At 44.2% G+C, this 16,472-nt stretch overlaps 1 protein-coding gene across 2 annotated transcripts; it reads right to left on the minus strand.

Moving 5' to 3' along the window:
* Positions 1-3,147: 3,147 nt before the first annotated feature.
* On the minus strand, positions 3,148-8,987 carry LOC112569346. 2 transcript variants are annotated; one of them, XR_003100377.1, is made up of 2 exons: positions 8,804-8,987; positions 3,148-3,746 (listed from the first exon to the last, which is right to left on the minus strand). XR_003100377.1 is itself a non-coding variant. In XM_025247138.1 (2 exons), the coding sequence occupies exons 1-2, from the start codon at positions 5,731-5,733 to the stop codon at positions 3,297-3,299; spliced, it is 972 nt and encodes a 323-aa protein (XP_025102923.1). In that variant the 5' UTR covers positions 5,734-6,078; the 3' UTR covers positions 3,148-3,296. The 2 variants fall into 2 exon arrangements, 1 of the variants encoding a protein (XP_025102923.1); XM_025247138.1 differs by lacking the exon at positions 8,804-8,987 and adding an exon at positions 5,212-6,078.
* Between the last annotated feature and the right edge of the window lie 7,485 nt (positions 8,988-16,472).

The raw sequence follows: 16,472 nt of genomic DNA on the forward strand, positions 1-16,472 counted from the left end.
TATAAGCTAGAAAATCAAAGTAAATTCAATAAAGCAACAAAAATGACATGAAAAAGGCAAAACACCGTGAGAGACATACAAAGAAGACATGCTAAACACACACACACACATTCGAAATCGAAACACCTGATGAAATAAAATTCATCATTGCACTTTTAATAAACATGTCATGGCAAGAATTTCGTTTAAAAGTTACCGACATCTCAACACTCACTGTCACAATGAAAGACGGAAGACATTTTTCACAAGCAGTTCTACAGAAACAGGATTCCCATGGTTCCACTCTACCGTGACGTCACATCGCTCCTCCACTTTCTCGCGGGACCTACTCTGGCCAGGTGTTACGCTACCCGGAAGAAAGCGGGTAGATGGCAGGTGGTTGCAGATCCAGCGTCTTGCCTACAGTGGATGGTTAAACGTCACGTGACGTTTCCGACTTCGGTAAATTTTGATGATGATGACGACGACGACGACGACGACGACGACGACGACGATGATGTTGCGGTGACAATCATGAAAATAAATATAATGGACGATGAGCTCGGGAATAAAGGTGAACGATGACTGGCTGTCGTTGGCAACTTGTCTCACTGTTGCACACAGGCAGACCTTGCCCCGGTGTAAATGTAACCACAGGGTAGTGGTGGTGCAAGAGAGGATGGTCAGGCAAGATTCTTGGCTTTCTCTCTCTCGCATCGTCTAATCCGTATCCTGACAACAACAAAAAAGTCACATGCCACGAAAAGGTCACCTGTTTGTCCATCTCTTTCTGTTGCCATGCCACCAGTGTAATGGAACTGCAGCACGTGATGCAACATCAACATCACCTGATGCCATTTCCATGTCCACAACGACGCCTGCTATTTAATCACACCGCACATCGTCTGACAGATCCAATCTCATTCTTGGAATAAAATTTCATTCTTAAAATAAAACCTCGCTCATTGTATTTGTTTTCATTGTATGTGATTTAAAAATTAGGTGAAGCTAAGGTGTGAATCCATTCCAAGAAATAACGCAGGTAACCTATCCACCTGCACAATTTCGTGAAAGTTTAGCAGTTTAAAAAGACAGCTGAAATTTGTGTAAAAAAAAAAATCTGTTTGGCAGACTTATGATGCCAGGTGAGTTAATCACAACAATGGATTGTTCATGCTGAAGTAAGTCAGTACAAAATGATACAAAACAGAAAATGTTGGATTTAGAGAATGCTGAAACACCCAACAACCAGATTATGGATTAACAAACAATATTGTAAATTTTGTAGTTTAGCGACAGTACAAACATGAAGCTGAATAGATGTCTATACAAAAGTATACAGTTCGCATTGGAATTTGGTTAAGTTCAATATCTGATGACAGCAAATACGATGAAAGCAGTTTCCTGTCATCGATATAGTAATGTAATTAACCGGAAATTAAAAAATATGATGATGATAATGAAGCAGAAAAAAGAAAAACAAATTGAGCCTTTTCTCCGAGCATAAAAGCACAACACTGATTTTTGCTTCATGGATAATTTCAGCCTCTTTTTTTTTTTTTTGGTCCGATCTGAAAACGAATGGAAGATGATATCGTTGGCGGTGCAGAGGGCATCAGAGCAGCGACGCCATCAATGCTGACGCCCACGTGATGATGGTTCAAAGCATTTAGTCCCACAGTTCCATCCTTCACACACAGACAGCTGGTGGCAAGCTGCACAAAGCCAGACACTGAGCACGAGACTCAACACGCAATGATTGGGGTGGCACTAAAAGCTCCAGGGTAGAATTACCCAACATAACCACAGGCCACAATGCCGGGTGCTCGTCGTGACTATACGTACACGTGACTCCAAAAATATATTGGTCAGTCCCTGACATCATCTGTGTATATTCTAACTTACAAAATAGTACCTACGATTTTAAAAATGCATTGGTAGCGACAGAAATACATTGCTGCTTGTTGGGTCATGAAGAAACAGGGTTTTAGCCTGTAACCGAAAAAAATTAATAATTAGGCGAAATCCTTTTTGTTCATGGAAACACTGGAAGGTAGACAAAATATTCTGCGATCACATAGGAATTTTTTTTTCTCTCTCTCCTGACAATCCATCACACCACAGTCTTCTTGGTCGTTAGATGTGGATAAAACCAACCTCGTATTTTAAGCCGACATTGCAAAGCACCAACACACACACACCTCCACACAGACACAATTCATCTTTCTCTCTTTCACTCACACACACACACATGCGAGACGAAAAGATAGTCCCCTTCCACTTTACCGTAAAATATATCTCGCATTTTGTAACACAGTCCTTAGTCGTGGATATACATACTTGTCTAAAGCACGTTTGATTACATATGTAAGTAGGTTAGGGGTGAGCAGTCAAAGGCAAAAGGCCATCATCACAAAGGTCACACCACGGTCCTTTCCAGACTGACAAATATGTTGTGGAGACATTCTGAGTGGACTTCTGTTACCTGCAGAGTTCCGACCTGCAGGACGACGGTTGTTGTGAAGGGAGTGTATCCGTGAAGCTGCCTCCAACATCCAGGAGGAGGCTCAGAGAGGGAATGATCTCTTTCACAGGTCTTACGACACCAGCCCCACCCGACTTCTACACCGCACAGTCAACATACTCAGCCAAGAACACATCCTGGTGGACATGGTGGCGTGGTCAGAGCAGTATCCGGGTCCTGCCTGCACGTCTCCCACATGGCTCGCATGAGGTCCGTGTCCACGTCAGTCGCGGTCAGCTGTCCGTTCAGCAGAAAGACGCAGGGTGACAGCGGGCAGATAACCGCTTGCATGATTCCGGGTAGATGCACGTGGCGCACCTTCAGCACCCGGCCCAGCACACCCGTGATGTAGGCGTCCTCTGGCGGCAGGACTGGTAAGTAAGAGGAGGAGTTCACCAAGGGACCGAGCAGATCGCCGCTCAACACGTAGGTTCCACCCCGGGCATACACCGGGTAGGAGGGGAACGGGTACAGACCGACCTCCACGTGCACCCGAGAGGAAGGGTCCTTGAAACGGGCTCGGCACACAGGATATCCCCCAGGACGACCCCACTACCCGGCCACGGTGTCGGGGTGTCAAACAGCAACGACAGCAAACGGTCGACGTCGACGAAGGAGTCCGCATCCGCCTTGAGCACGAAGCGAGCGGCGGCGCAATGCCGCGCGGCCCACCGCAGACCATGCAGAATCTTGTGCACCAGGTTCCGGTAGGTGTCGCTGACGTCCACCACCAGCACGTCGCCGTGCCGCTCCGCCTCCTGCCGCACGCTAGTCGCGCTTACCTCCCCCTGCGTCATCTCGGTTTCCATCCCGACCAGGAACACCAGCGCCACTTTCCGCTGCCGCGTCGCCGTCGCCTCCGCGTGCGGCCAGGCACCACCAACGGCGGATCCCCAGGTCTGACGAATGACGTCACGCACGTGTCCGTCATGTGGCGGGGTGGGCACGAGAATGAGAAGGTCAGGCGCGGGGTCACACAGCTGGGGCGAGGGAGCGTCGCGAAGTGGGTCGCGGCAGAAAGGTGAAGCGTCGCGGTGTCTTGCGGCTTCGGGGTGAAGTAGTGTTCAACCTGCCGCAAGTCTGCGTCCAGCAGTCGGTTCGGCGAGCACGCCCGACCCTGCGCGGACAGGAGGGTCAGCAGGACTAGGGCAAGGGTCAAGGACAGGAACACGGCGACCCAGTGAAGCGGCCGCCCCGCCCGCGGCCCCTTCCGCCATAACGCTGTCGCCATGGCCCTGGCCATCTGCAGAAAAGTGCAGAGAGAAAAAAAATAATTAGATGAAAATAAAAGGCAATGTCAACAATAAGATGGTGTAGCTATCATGACGACAATTCATCATCATTATTATCTTTTGACTGCTTGTTACCAGCACCTGATTCGCCCCTCCCTCCCCCCAACACATACACAGAGAATGGAGAGCACGAACAGCAATCTGTACTGTTACTCAACACCTGACATGTCCTGTGTGATGAAATCAGCTGATGAATTTTGTCAACAGCTACATTCATAAAACAGTTCATCTCTTGTTTATAACCAGGCCCGACCGATTACAAAACGGGGACAAGTAAATAATCCGAAAATCGCAAGGATTACAATGCAATCCCACCCACCAAAAAAACAACAACAAAATCAAACAAAAACAAAAAGGAATAGAATGCTCAGGCTCACTCAGTACGAGTAAATTCAAACAAAACAATAATTTCCAACTGCATTACTTGCACTAATGCGCGTTGTGACAGTGGAATTATTTTTTTTTCGCCTTGTCTCCTTGTAAAGCTTGTTGAAAATTCCAATCACGAAAACTCCCTTTTTTTTTTTTTTGCAGAAAGTGCTCTGTGAACTGTTGCCTCGTATGCTAAAGAATATCTGTGAATTTCTCGCACACGAAATAGCAGTCTACCATGTCATACACTGTGCTCCTCCACACACTGGAAGTCTTGCCATCATGATATAAAATATACTCCAGCATGCGCAGTAGCACCTCAGCCTTGTATAATGTTCATATTTAGTGGGAGGGGAGGAGGATACATTACTGTTCACAGAGAAGAAGCATAAAAAATACCCGGCGACAGTCACAGAAATAGTATACCGTGTGATACAACACAATACGGAGGGTTTTATGCGCGTGAGAGATGGAGTGTACAGCAGCTCGCGCACCTCCACGATCGCCTCGAGGTCTGGTGCACTCCCGTCTTCACATCTTGAGAAACACAGCTTGGTGTAACCCTCAGCACCACTAGGTGCTCCACACACATTCACAATACACACAAAACACTCTCCATCTCCATCTCTCCGCCGTCGTACTGCGCATGCGCAAGCGAGAACATCTGACGTGAGCACTTGGGTGCGAGGTATTTGTAGGTCACTGACTCCGCCGCCCCTCGCACCAGAATAGTTGCAAGACAGAGAGAGAGAAGGGGGTGAACAAGCTGCCAAACACCTCCCAGCAGAATACTAACAAATAAAATACTACAACCAGTCCTAGACATCCGCTCGCCATGATCAATCCACTTCAAATCTTAAAACATTTCCTCGTTGAGGAAGTTGAAATCTGAGAATATTTCTGAGTATTTATCTTTAAATCATGGTTTGAGCTGATTTTATCTTTCTTCCACGAAGAGTTCGTTAGAAAGCGGGGACAGGAGATGGTGAAGTGAGACGATGGAGAGAGAGAGAGAGAGTGTGAGACATGGAGGAACACACTTACCGTACAGCGGCGGCTCACACATGCGGCTTGCACACGTGCTTGTGCTACTCTGGTGATGAAGGCCAGTGTGAGTGTGTGAGTGAGAGAGAGAGAAAGAACTCTGCTGCTGTCTGCCAGTCGCTGGCCCTCACGATCAATGAGTGGCGGCAACTTCCCACGCGCACCGATGAGGAAAGCCCTCTGCCTCGCCACCCTCCCCTCGTCCTCCCTCTCCCCTCCCTCCTTCATCCCTTCGCCCTTACACGTGAGAAGGACGGAAGGGTCATGTCGCACACGCGCCAACACACACACACGCACGCGCGCGCGATACGTGTCGTTCTTTGGTGCCTGACCGCTCTTACCCTCCTTTACTCCAACCCTAACCTTTGACCCGCCGGACTGTTCACAGACCAACCACCCACTGTTACTCGACATTCGCACGCTCCCTTCCCAAGCCAAACAACACAAACACACAACAGTTTCAGTTGTAGATTTTTGTTTCTTACATCCTCGTCTGATTCTTGTTGCACTTCCATAAAGCATGTGACATCAGTTGAGTGTAACACCCGATGATTAACGACATATAAAAGGTGAGCAGCATCGGACTTAAATTTCTCTTTACAGCTGCTCGCCATCCTGGGTTTGGCCATCGGTGACACATTAAATTAAAATATTCACGTGTATATGTTTGTGGCAGTAGTCTATAAAATTCCCTCGCAAGTCAAGGATGATATCGAGCTGGTGACAATCATAACTGTACAGCTGGAGGTCGCATGCATGGTGTCCTGCTTAAGTCCGTATGATCGTCTTTACATGTACCTGGGCCAGTTAGATACAACTTACTAGAATCGAAATCTTTGTATGTACAAGTCGTACAAGTACGTTTTCTTAAGTCAAATTATTTCTACCGGTATTTAAATGTACACTTTCCCATGAAACCTCTTCTAAATAAATATATTTGAAACAGTTGGCTTGCTCCCATCATTTGTCACTTTTCAAACAAAGAAGTCTGAACATTGCTTAAATTTTGTTCTTTGTGGGCTTAAATTTCTTCGTGCACAAAGATTTTCTGTACTTAATGTTAAGTCAGCAAACTTACCTTTGGCTCATATTTAAGTCTGCTCATGCATGCTCTCCCTGAATGTGTCCATGACGAATCTGAGACCGAGAGAGGTTTTCATTTCCACCGTCTGATACGGTGTTCGACCCCTCAGTTTCTATAACAAGGGTACTTCTGCATTCAAACTGTTCCGTGTTCGAATATTTCCGTCCTCGACAAATATTAGGAGCAAAAACAAAAATGCTGGACAATTGTGCTAAAGCCTGAGACACACTGCTCTCCCCCCCTGACAGAGGTGAACCAAAGGACAGAGTCCCTTTGTGTCGATTTTAAACTGTTCTGGAGCTGTCTTCACACATCATCAGGTTTTTAAACATATGTACATGCGTATAATATACGGTCGTCGTGGCACTCAAGAAACTTAAAGTGCTAAAAGTGAAGCAAACAGAAAAATAGTAAGAACAGCAATTAATTTTTTAAAGTATATCCAAATATAAGAATGAGATACGAGCGTCAGATAAAAGCAGTGACAAAGCAAAAGTCTCGAAAAATGGAAGAGATGGAAAAATAACTGTTAGTGTAGATAAATGAAAAACAGTTAGCCCTCTTGTTTACATACGCAGTACTATAGAAATACTATAAATAAATAAAGGAGTAGGTAGGTTACACACATTTATATTATTCCTTAAAGGAAATCAACCAACCTTCTAGAATGGACTGTGGTCGAGTCAAAGATACTCAAAACAGTATCTTGGGTCGATTTAGAGGTACAATACAACTTTATTAATTCACAAGGGCAATTCCAGATAGTGCTGGTACTAGTAATATGTAGGGATAATAGATACATACACATGTTGAATTTTTTTTCTCTCTCTCTCTCTCACTTTGTCGAAACAGAAACCACGGCCTGTGAGATGTAAACACTAAAATATGAAGGCATAACATTCCTTCCTTGTTCCTGACAAAGAGATAAAATTCCGAGAAAGTCAAGTTCGCAAGTACCCTTTCCTTTTTATGCTCTGCCTAGGTTTCCAGACGAATCCAGAATAAAGTACAAGATTGTATGTATGTCTTACTGAACTGGTCCTTCATATGGGACTGGACATGGTTCATCAGTTTACACTGACACTCCGATTTTTGCATTCTCTATGATTCTCTACGGATGATAAACTAACAGCTAATTGCATTGATGGTATGTGTGTGTGTGTGTTGTCACACTTGATTGTGTTGTTTTTACTTCTCTTGAGCTGTGTGACAACGAGAGAATCCGCTGCTGGCACCTGAAATACTTTCTGGCTAGCCGGCTTTGTTTTCAAAGTAAATACTCGATCCCTTTGCAGGCTGATTCTGTCGTGCGAAAGCGCCTCGAGGTAGAAGCACTTTCCCTTTCAATCAACACAGCCACCCTTCTGTCGTCACGTGACCCCATGTCACGCACGCAGCACGTAAAGAGCAAACGCACACACAAGCACACGGTGCCACTTGACCTTTCCTCCTTCAGACCTCGTGACCTGCCTCGGTCTGCACCACTTTCTCTCCCCCCGGAAGCGGCTTATTTCTTCTAGCCTTCGTTATTAAGTCAGACCGATTCAACAAACGTAGACCTTGTCTCGAGTCTCCTGGGAGGGTGTGGACCGTTAGTTAATGACATTAGGCTGAAGACTGCATGGACAACCACTCGTGACTACTACATTCTTCTGTCTTCTGACTTTGCTCCCCTTCTATTTTTAGTTCACGTGCTCTAGTTTTTTTTCTATCCTTAGGCACTCCCTGCAGGGAGTACCTATATAGCACAGATCATCTTCCTGCACTTGCACCAGAGCATCTTCAGTGCATTGCCATCCTCCCACCGGATGCTGCATCCTGCTTGTGTGCGCGCGCATAAGAGGACCGTTCATTTATTCTTTACAAATTATGCAGAGTAAGATTAACAAAAAAAAAAATTAGACGAGTTTTGTAGGAACTGCCATGGAATTACACTGTATGAGAGAAAGAAAAAGAATACTGGATCACCTAAAAAACAATCTTCCACCAAAGAAGACAAACACGTTCAGCCTTTCACCCTTTCTCTCCTCATTCTTCTCACACCTCACATCCACGTGACGTGGCAGACAATGATTAGCTTCCCTACACTAACAAATTTCTGTTTCCATTACAGCAGAAACCATCACAGACCGTGCGTCATCCCCCAGTCAGCAACATCAACCAGGACTGAGACAATCCCTGTAATGTTTTTTCCTCCATCAATCGCCCTTCCCTCATCCCCCCAACCAACCTCCGTGGGATGCTTGATTAACTTCGTCGTCACGGAGTCGGCTGGTGCCGCTTCTAACACTCGGCGGGAAGTCCACATACCTCCTCGGTTCGTTTCCTTTGGGCTTTCTCTGGTTTTGCTTCTACAGTACAGCTAATGCAGATCTTTCAACCGGATTCGTGTAGTTAAATAAACTTTTTTTAATATTTCAATGCAAGATGAAAAACAGAAAACACGATTCTGTGGAGCAGAAATAAGACAAGTTAAATTGTGTAAATTGTAAAAGAACATGTACGTACCTTAATGTTTATCTTTTTGAGAGTCTAGTATCGAAGTACTGGCACTGCTAAATTCAAAGCAAAAAGACAAACTGACTTTTGAATTGTAGTCCACATCGTAACCGACATCCAATGAACATTTGCCAGAAGACCTCAGAGACTGACCGAGTGCCGCGCGCCGTTATCGCCATTCCTCGTCACATCCTCGAGAGCCGGAAGTTAAAGGTCAGCTTGCTCACTCGCAGGAAATAGTTTGATATTTGTACTGAGACTGAGTTGTGTGTTGAGAGGATATTAGGGAACTGAAATGTGTATGGACGGAAACAACACATTGAGTATACTTGAGTGAACAGTCTTGGTGTGTTTATTCATACTGTACACACAATACTGCAGCTTCACAAATCAGTTGACTCATGTAATACTAAACATAAATATTGGCACATCAGCTAACTCTTTGGATGTAGCATAGTTCTGGCAGTAGTACTCAGGTTTTATTAACGGACCTTTCGTCTGGTCACGGTCAGACTCCACTGGTCGTGTTTAGACAGAACAATCAAAGACGAAATGTTTGTGGTTCTGTGAGACTCTGTATGTCTTGCCGAGACGGCCTGTCACAATAAAGTTAACATCAATATTTATGTGAAGGTGAGCTTAAAACAAAAACAATTTTACAGTTCGCATTCTACAGGATAAAGACGAGCTATCGCTGCCAGACAGCCCTCCTCAACCCCAAACCCCTACACGATTTTTATTCGCTCCGACATTTCGGGTTCATGTCTAAAGCCGGCCTGACACTGTGTGATATTGCAGACTGAATAATTAGACAAGGTGTCAGATTTTGTACAAGAAAGTTAAATTTGACCAGGTTATGACATTTTCACTGCCGCTGTGAGGACCTGTGAATGGGATATATATAGAGAGAGATCTTCCGACACACCCTAGATACAAACAAAAATCCTTGCCCATATGATTAGTGACTACTTTTTTTGAAACCGCGTGAAGAAGCCCTGAGATTGAGGTGTGTGGGTGGAGCAGAGTAGGTAGGATGGTGAGTGGTACAGTAGACCGAGCACAGTAATGAGGTCAGGTGTTGAGAGCTGTGCATCTCATCACTTCTCGCGCTGCGCAGCACGTGCACCTGCCGCATACTTCACTGGTGTGAACAACATAACAGAACACCTTCCATAGTCTTCCTATCCACCGACTTTCCAGCTTAACGGTTTTCGCATCTACAAACATCCCTATAATCCGTTCACTGGCAACGAGAGGTTCTCAGCAGCACCTGTAACAAGGAGGATATCGGAGGTTGGCTCTGTGCTGCCAGATATGTGCACCTGGGATCACCGCTTCCGGAGTCTGATGCAAGTTGGAGAGACAATGATTACACACCTGGGAGATTGGCTGGCATCGCAGGCGCCGCTCGGTCTGGTCGCCAAGCCATTGGGACATTGATTTGAGGCTAACTCCGGTGCGAAAATTATATTCCAATGCCTGAGTTTAGTTTGTGGCGAGCTACTAATGCCCACAAATCTGGAACCAATAAATGCAGCTCCACTCACGAGTTTCAAGCCTTTGAACCCCATATATTTTAACTGTGGTTTGGAACGATCGCGATTTCCAGGACGTCAGAAGCACGGGTTCGTTGTTATGGCAACGCCTCCATTAGCAGGTGCTTGAAGCGGCTTTGATTGCTGTTAGGATTTAAATTTTAGACCAGCCCAAGAGTACCCCTCACACACAAAAAAATGTTGGATGTAAAAGTCAAAATGCAGTTAGGGAACACTGTTCTGTTCATTTACCAGGGATTTAGAGATTATTTTAACATTACCTGACTCTTGGACACTTCTCTTCGGACATACCGCAGTCTTGGATTGAAGGTTACAAAAATTGTCAACATCTCGACATCAGTTCCCCCACTTATCCTCTGTAACCCCCAGGGTCACACACACTAGCCAACAGAGTGTGTACATCTGTATTGTCACACAAAAACAAACCTCGATATCTATACTCACCGATGACAAATGCCCATTTTTTCCCTAACAGCAACAAAACGATTGTCTGTTTAGCTGACCAGATGTGTTACAATATAATTATATCAATGGTTTCCTGGGCAACGATTAACAAACCCTTCTAACAGTGTTCAGCACCTGAAATGTTTTAGAAGCTGAGCTCATGGAGTCGAATATACCGGGAGGGAGAGGATGAAGACAGGGTAACACAAGTAGAATAAAGATATGTAGAATATAAAAAAAAACAAACCGCTGAATGTCACCCTTAGCAGATCCAAAGTAGGAACATTCTTGGTTTCAGTCCAAACTATGTCACAAACAAACATTCCAATAAATAACAATTTTCATATAAAAGCAGCAAATAAACATTCCGCTTTCACTTAATGTAAGATCCCAGTGTTCTATACCCATTAGGGGATCAGATTCTCTCGTTACAATCGATGTCTTTATCTTTTTATCAAGTATCGCAAAAGGTTAGGAGTGTCCTTTGCCAGCAGATTGAACAAAGCTCTGCTCAAAGTTTGTTGCAGGTTTTAAACCACTGACTCCAACTTCCAGAGCTGACCTACGTGCCGACCGGCATAACGGGCAGTAAGTAAGTAAGTCCAATTTCCAGAGGATGTCAGGAGGGTTGTAGGGCATCGGTGGAGCAGACCACATGGGCGTGTGTGTTAGTGTGATTATCTATGTGTGTGTGTGGTTGTGTGTTAGTGTGATAACAGATAGCCGCTTGGTTATTGCACATGCGTCAGAACTGACAGCGCGCTGGTTCAATGCCCGATTAGCGCAGCAAGCATCCACCAGCTGGCGGGAATGAATTCCTGACTCCTTAGACTGCTTAGACTCCTTAGAGGCTTGGAGAATGTGAGGTAGAGATGGGCACCCTCCTTATATAAAGCTGACCCCGAGATGTGAGGTCTCTGACACCTCACCTCCCAACGACCCGAAAAGGTTAGAGGATTACCTTTACCTTTATTAGGCTGATAAGCTGTGTGAGTGTCCTTATCTGTGTGTGTGTGTGTGCGAACTGACAGCCAGGGAACGTGAAGTCCGTGTAGGCGAACAATAGCTCGCTAAAGTTCACCGCTCTGATGTAACTTTTTATTGTTAGAGTATTGTTAGAGCATTCCTCAACAGACAGTTGGAAAGGCAGCGCGCGGGCGTGTGTGTGGGAGGTGATGGTTGGAAATTTTATACCCATCGTGCAGAAAAGTTGTATATTATGATTGTTATAATTGTAAATTGTATACTCGATGCAGATTATCCACTTTAATCAAACTTTTTATAAAGAAAACTAAATTTACAATCAACGTCACTGAAGCGAGATTGGTCAATTATTATATTATGTTTACTTATATTCTTCCGCGAAACAGTGGGACCACTGAATGGTCAATAGAAGTGAAAGAACGACCTCACACATTTTTTAGCTAGGGCAGATAACCGCTTGCCAGGCTGACTCCCAGAAAATACATGTACAGTACATCTACAGGGATTTTCATGGGATTTCCCAGCGGGCTTTTTTTAGCACACCGTAGGTGAAGGTCTCGCATGACGTCACTCATGAAAGCGAGGCTGCCGCAGAGACGACTGAAGTATGTTGCTAACCGGAAGACGACGGTAAACACGGGTGAACACGGTTATGACTTCACCTGAGGAACCTGAAGGATCAGACATAACGGAGTCAGGTGAAAAATACAGTTTAATGGAGGAGGGAACTCAGCGAACCCACGTGATGCTGTCAGGCGTGAAACATGTCCGGGAGTTACGTCCGTTTCGCCTAATTGCACAATTCTGCAGAATTTATCTTAACGATTGTCTCATGGGATGTATCTCATTTCAGTTTAAGTATAATGTTCGTCAGTCTGTAATATCAACGAGATTAAAATATTTACGAAGCTCGAGGGAGCAAATTCATTTTCAGCAATTTTTTTTTTAACCACAATTTTCCTTCAATCGTCTAATGATAATAGATAAATATACATTGATTTATTTCAGTTATGATTTTTATTTTCTCCTCTCTAGATTACCTTCTAAAAATATATAAAGATTTCACACTAATTAGATGAATTAAGAAACGCGAGATTCGTAGACCGTGGCGACACACGTCTCTGTAGTACAAGGATCGATCCCCGACTAGTCGACAGTATGTTCCAGTGCTTAGTGAATACAGTAGTCACTAAATCGAGAATGTTTCTTTTACAAAGAGTACCTTCACGGCACTTCACTTCTTTTGATACAAGCAGCACACAACAAATCATTCTAGGTGCTGACAAGAATTGTTGGAGGCACACAAACCCAAACAGCTGCATCACCGACAAAAAAAAAACTGCCTCAGCTACAATACAGAAGTTAAGGTCCTCACACAAGCAAAACACATTGTATTCCACTCACTGGATCCTAACAAATTGTTTTCCAAACTGTTGGACGTCCCTTCTGGAAAACTTTGCAGAAAACAAACTCTCTTGCTTTAAGCAGAAACTCAGAGATTGCAAAAAGCACAAAAAAGCGGTGATTGGTCCTGCAATGGATTTCCCACCACTGCGGAATCCCAATGAACGAGACAGTCTATTAGGGAGGGGTAAACTGCATGCTGACAGTGAACGACGTTGACATATTTGTATTTGTATCATTTTTTTTTAGGGGGCGGCTGCCCCCCAACCCTTTGACCCCTGGTTCCTCCGCCATTGTTGTGCACCATTGTTGTGGACGAGTTTATGTCAACATGTGATAAACTATGTACCTCTGTCTTGTCCGCGTTCATACCGCAGATGTTTCCTCTGAAACGATCGTCATTTCCTATCGAAGACATGACAGTGTAAATTTGTACAGGGATGCTGATTGAGAAACAATTATTAATTCCTCTGGTCAAGTGCTTTTCATCAGTTATTCTGGCTCTCAAGAACACCGGATGTCTGCAGCTTCTCACCACATGCACAGCCCTCGATTATAACCTGCCATTCTGTCCTCGTTTCGAGAAGAAATATTTGAGAAAACTATCAGCTGTTGCACTTTCAGCCCTCGATCAATGGCTGTAAGACACAAAATACCATTCGTTTAAATCCACGTGCTCCCCTGGGTGCGAGCAAAAATACGAGCCAGGGAGAGACTTGGGATTGGAATGGGTTTCAGGTCTTTTCACCTGGCTTTTTGCCAGTCGGGGAAAAAAAGAACTCGGACAGCGAATCGTTTGAACAAGACCATTGGAGCTGACTGAAGACGATGGGACTGGTGGTGGTCACGAACGTTTTAATGTTTTCAAGGTTTGTTCCTACAATATTTCGCTTGCAATGTAGCTTTGTAGCACCCTTATCCTCCCAAGTAACAAAGCCACTCACAAATGTCATGCAAGGTGACAAGGATTATATAATTACAACCGGTGTAAATAATGTTATGCTGTCAATATAAATAATTATTGAGAGATAGAAAATAGCTTCAAGAATAGAGAGCTAGTATATGTGGAAGTTTTGAAAGTTCACTTTCTTACAAACAATTTGACATGAAAAATAATGATACAGCTTTAGGAAAGAGCAAAGAAAAAGTTGGTGTTTCCCCCGCAACCGTATTATTACTCAACAGGGACCGTAGTTATGAAGCGAGAGTAAGAAGTTTCCCCGGGGCAAAATGGGGAACGCAAGGAAAAGTGATCTTGTTTCCGAAGTGATAAAGCAGTGTCAAGACCCCTAGCCCCTAGGGTACCACTTCATGTTACCTTACCCCACGTCACCTTTGTCACCGCTTTACAAGTATAACTACATTTCCATTGGATATATAAAACTACACCTGCGGGATCTGGATACTGCGGTATAATTTTGGAAACAAGGCGCTGGTCCTTGAGTTCCCCATGTTGCTGCAGGGCAAAGGCTTATTACCCTCTCTTCATGACTACCGCCCCACATTACACTCGTAGACTGTGAGCAGATGAATAGCAGATGTTGAGGTGTCTGCATTCTGCTGGGCAAAATTGCCTTCATTTGTCATTTGCTGTCGATGGAATCTACTCTTGTTTACCCTCAGCTTGTCACGTGTTTCACTCGTGACCTACGACCTCTCTTTAAAAACTCGACAGTACAAAAGGTTCGCCAGGAAACAGTTCGTGACAGACGTACACAGACTGGTTTCAATAAACTTTTAGCAGAAGACAAAAACAGATCGGATCCAATAAACTATTTTGAGCGAAACCTTGTGGAGATAGGGTTCAGTAAACTGCTTTGGGGCTAGACAGAGGATGATTGATTTCAATAATTTGTTTGCAGACGAGATGCACAGATCGGCTGCAATAAACTGTTTATTGAGGACAGGGTCTTCGCTTGTGACCTCGTGCAGTCAAACCAACCAGAAGGAGTAATTTCCACAACGAAAAAGGGGTTTATGTGGGGAGAGCCGTTGTCACTGATTTTACCAAGCACCTCTGTAGGCGATCATCTACAGTTCTAAACCACACACCCTAGTCCATGTCCAACGGTGAAAATTGGGAAACGAAAAGGTCTTCGATAATGACAGGACGTCCATTCATACACTTGGGGATACTGTATCATCATTTTGCATCTTTGGTTTTTATAAACAATTAGACAGAATTATTTGAACCATGTAGTGTGCAGGCTCAAAGGGTTATACTTGTGCAGTCATTACCATCCACATCCGCAGTTTTGAGCCTTGTGAATGGAGTACTCTCTCTATATATATGTAGAGTGCTGCTTACTACATGCGTTAACACATTTTGCCTGCTTTCAACACCTCCATTGACCTCAACAGGTCTTTGCTTTTTAAAAAAAAAAAAAAGCCATCTAGCAGATTATGGCAACATTGTGGTGCGAAAGCTGTCGTACCTCTCAGTGGCAATTTAGTGGCGAAATTTTGTCGATTTTCTGCCAGTTTTAACTTATCATATACCGGCGACTTAATGGACAAACATGGTTTGTTTATGGTATGGTCTTATCTCTCTATCTGCGCCATTTTTATTCGAAAATTTTCTCTGCTCGTGATGGCATTTGTGAATTATTTAATCCCGGGAGTGGCGTGACTGGCGAGGACTTTGTGTAATGTGCAACATATTCCGATAGCATTTATTTTATGTAAAGATCGAATTCACGCATCGCGAGTTTCATCTTTTAAACTCCCGTTGTGAAAACCATACAGGGTGAATTACAAAACAGAGAAAGCTTGTGGTTTTGGTTTGTTTGTTTGCTTGCTTTGTTTTGTTTGGCAGCTACCAGCAGCACAACACCTATGAAACATGCTTTGAGCGAGGAGAAGCAGGAGAAGAAAAGAAAGACTTGTACATTCTTTAAGCTTAAAAGTTCCCGTGGTCCCAACATGGGATGTCAACCCGTAAATGTCCAAAACTGCAACTGTCTTTGTCTTCTCATTGTTTGTCGAACGATCCACTGCCCGAGGAGACAGACAGCCAAGACAAACATCTCATCAAAACAAAGAAAGATTTAGCGGAACCAAAGAACTACAACTTTTTTATTATTGCCAGTAACTTAACCACCTGCTTTTTATATCCTTTACAAGCTTTCCTATGCTAATAAAACAGGGGGAAATGTATTGTTTAAAAATAGAAAATAAAAGTGCTTTGAGGGGAAAATAACCTCATCCCAAAATTAATTTGAGACTTCACATGAAAGCGGTAGACGAGAGCTAAGAGCTTTCTCGGATCGAGAGGGAAATATTTCATTTCT

This window comes from Pomacea canaliculata, linkage group LG1 (genome assembly GCF_003073045.1).
Source record: "Pomacea canaliculata isolate SZHN2017 linkage group LG1, ASM307304v1, whole genome shotgun sequence".
NCBI lineage: Eukaryota > Metazoa > Mollusca > Gastropoda > Architaenioglossa > Ampullariidae > Pomacea > Pomacea canaliculata.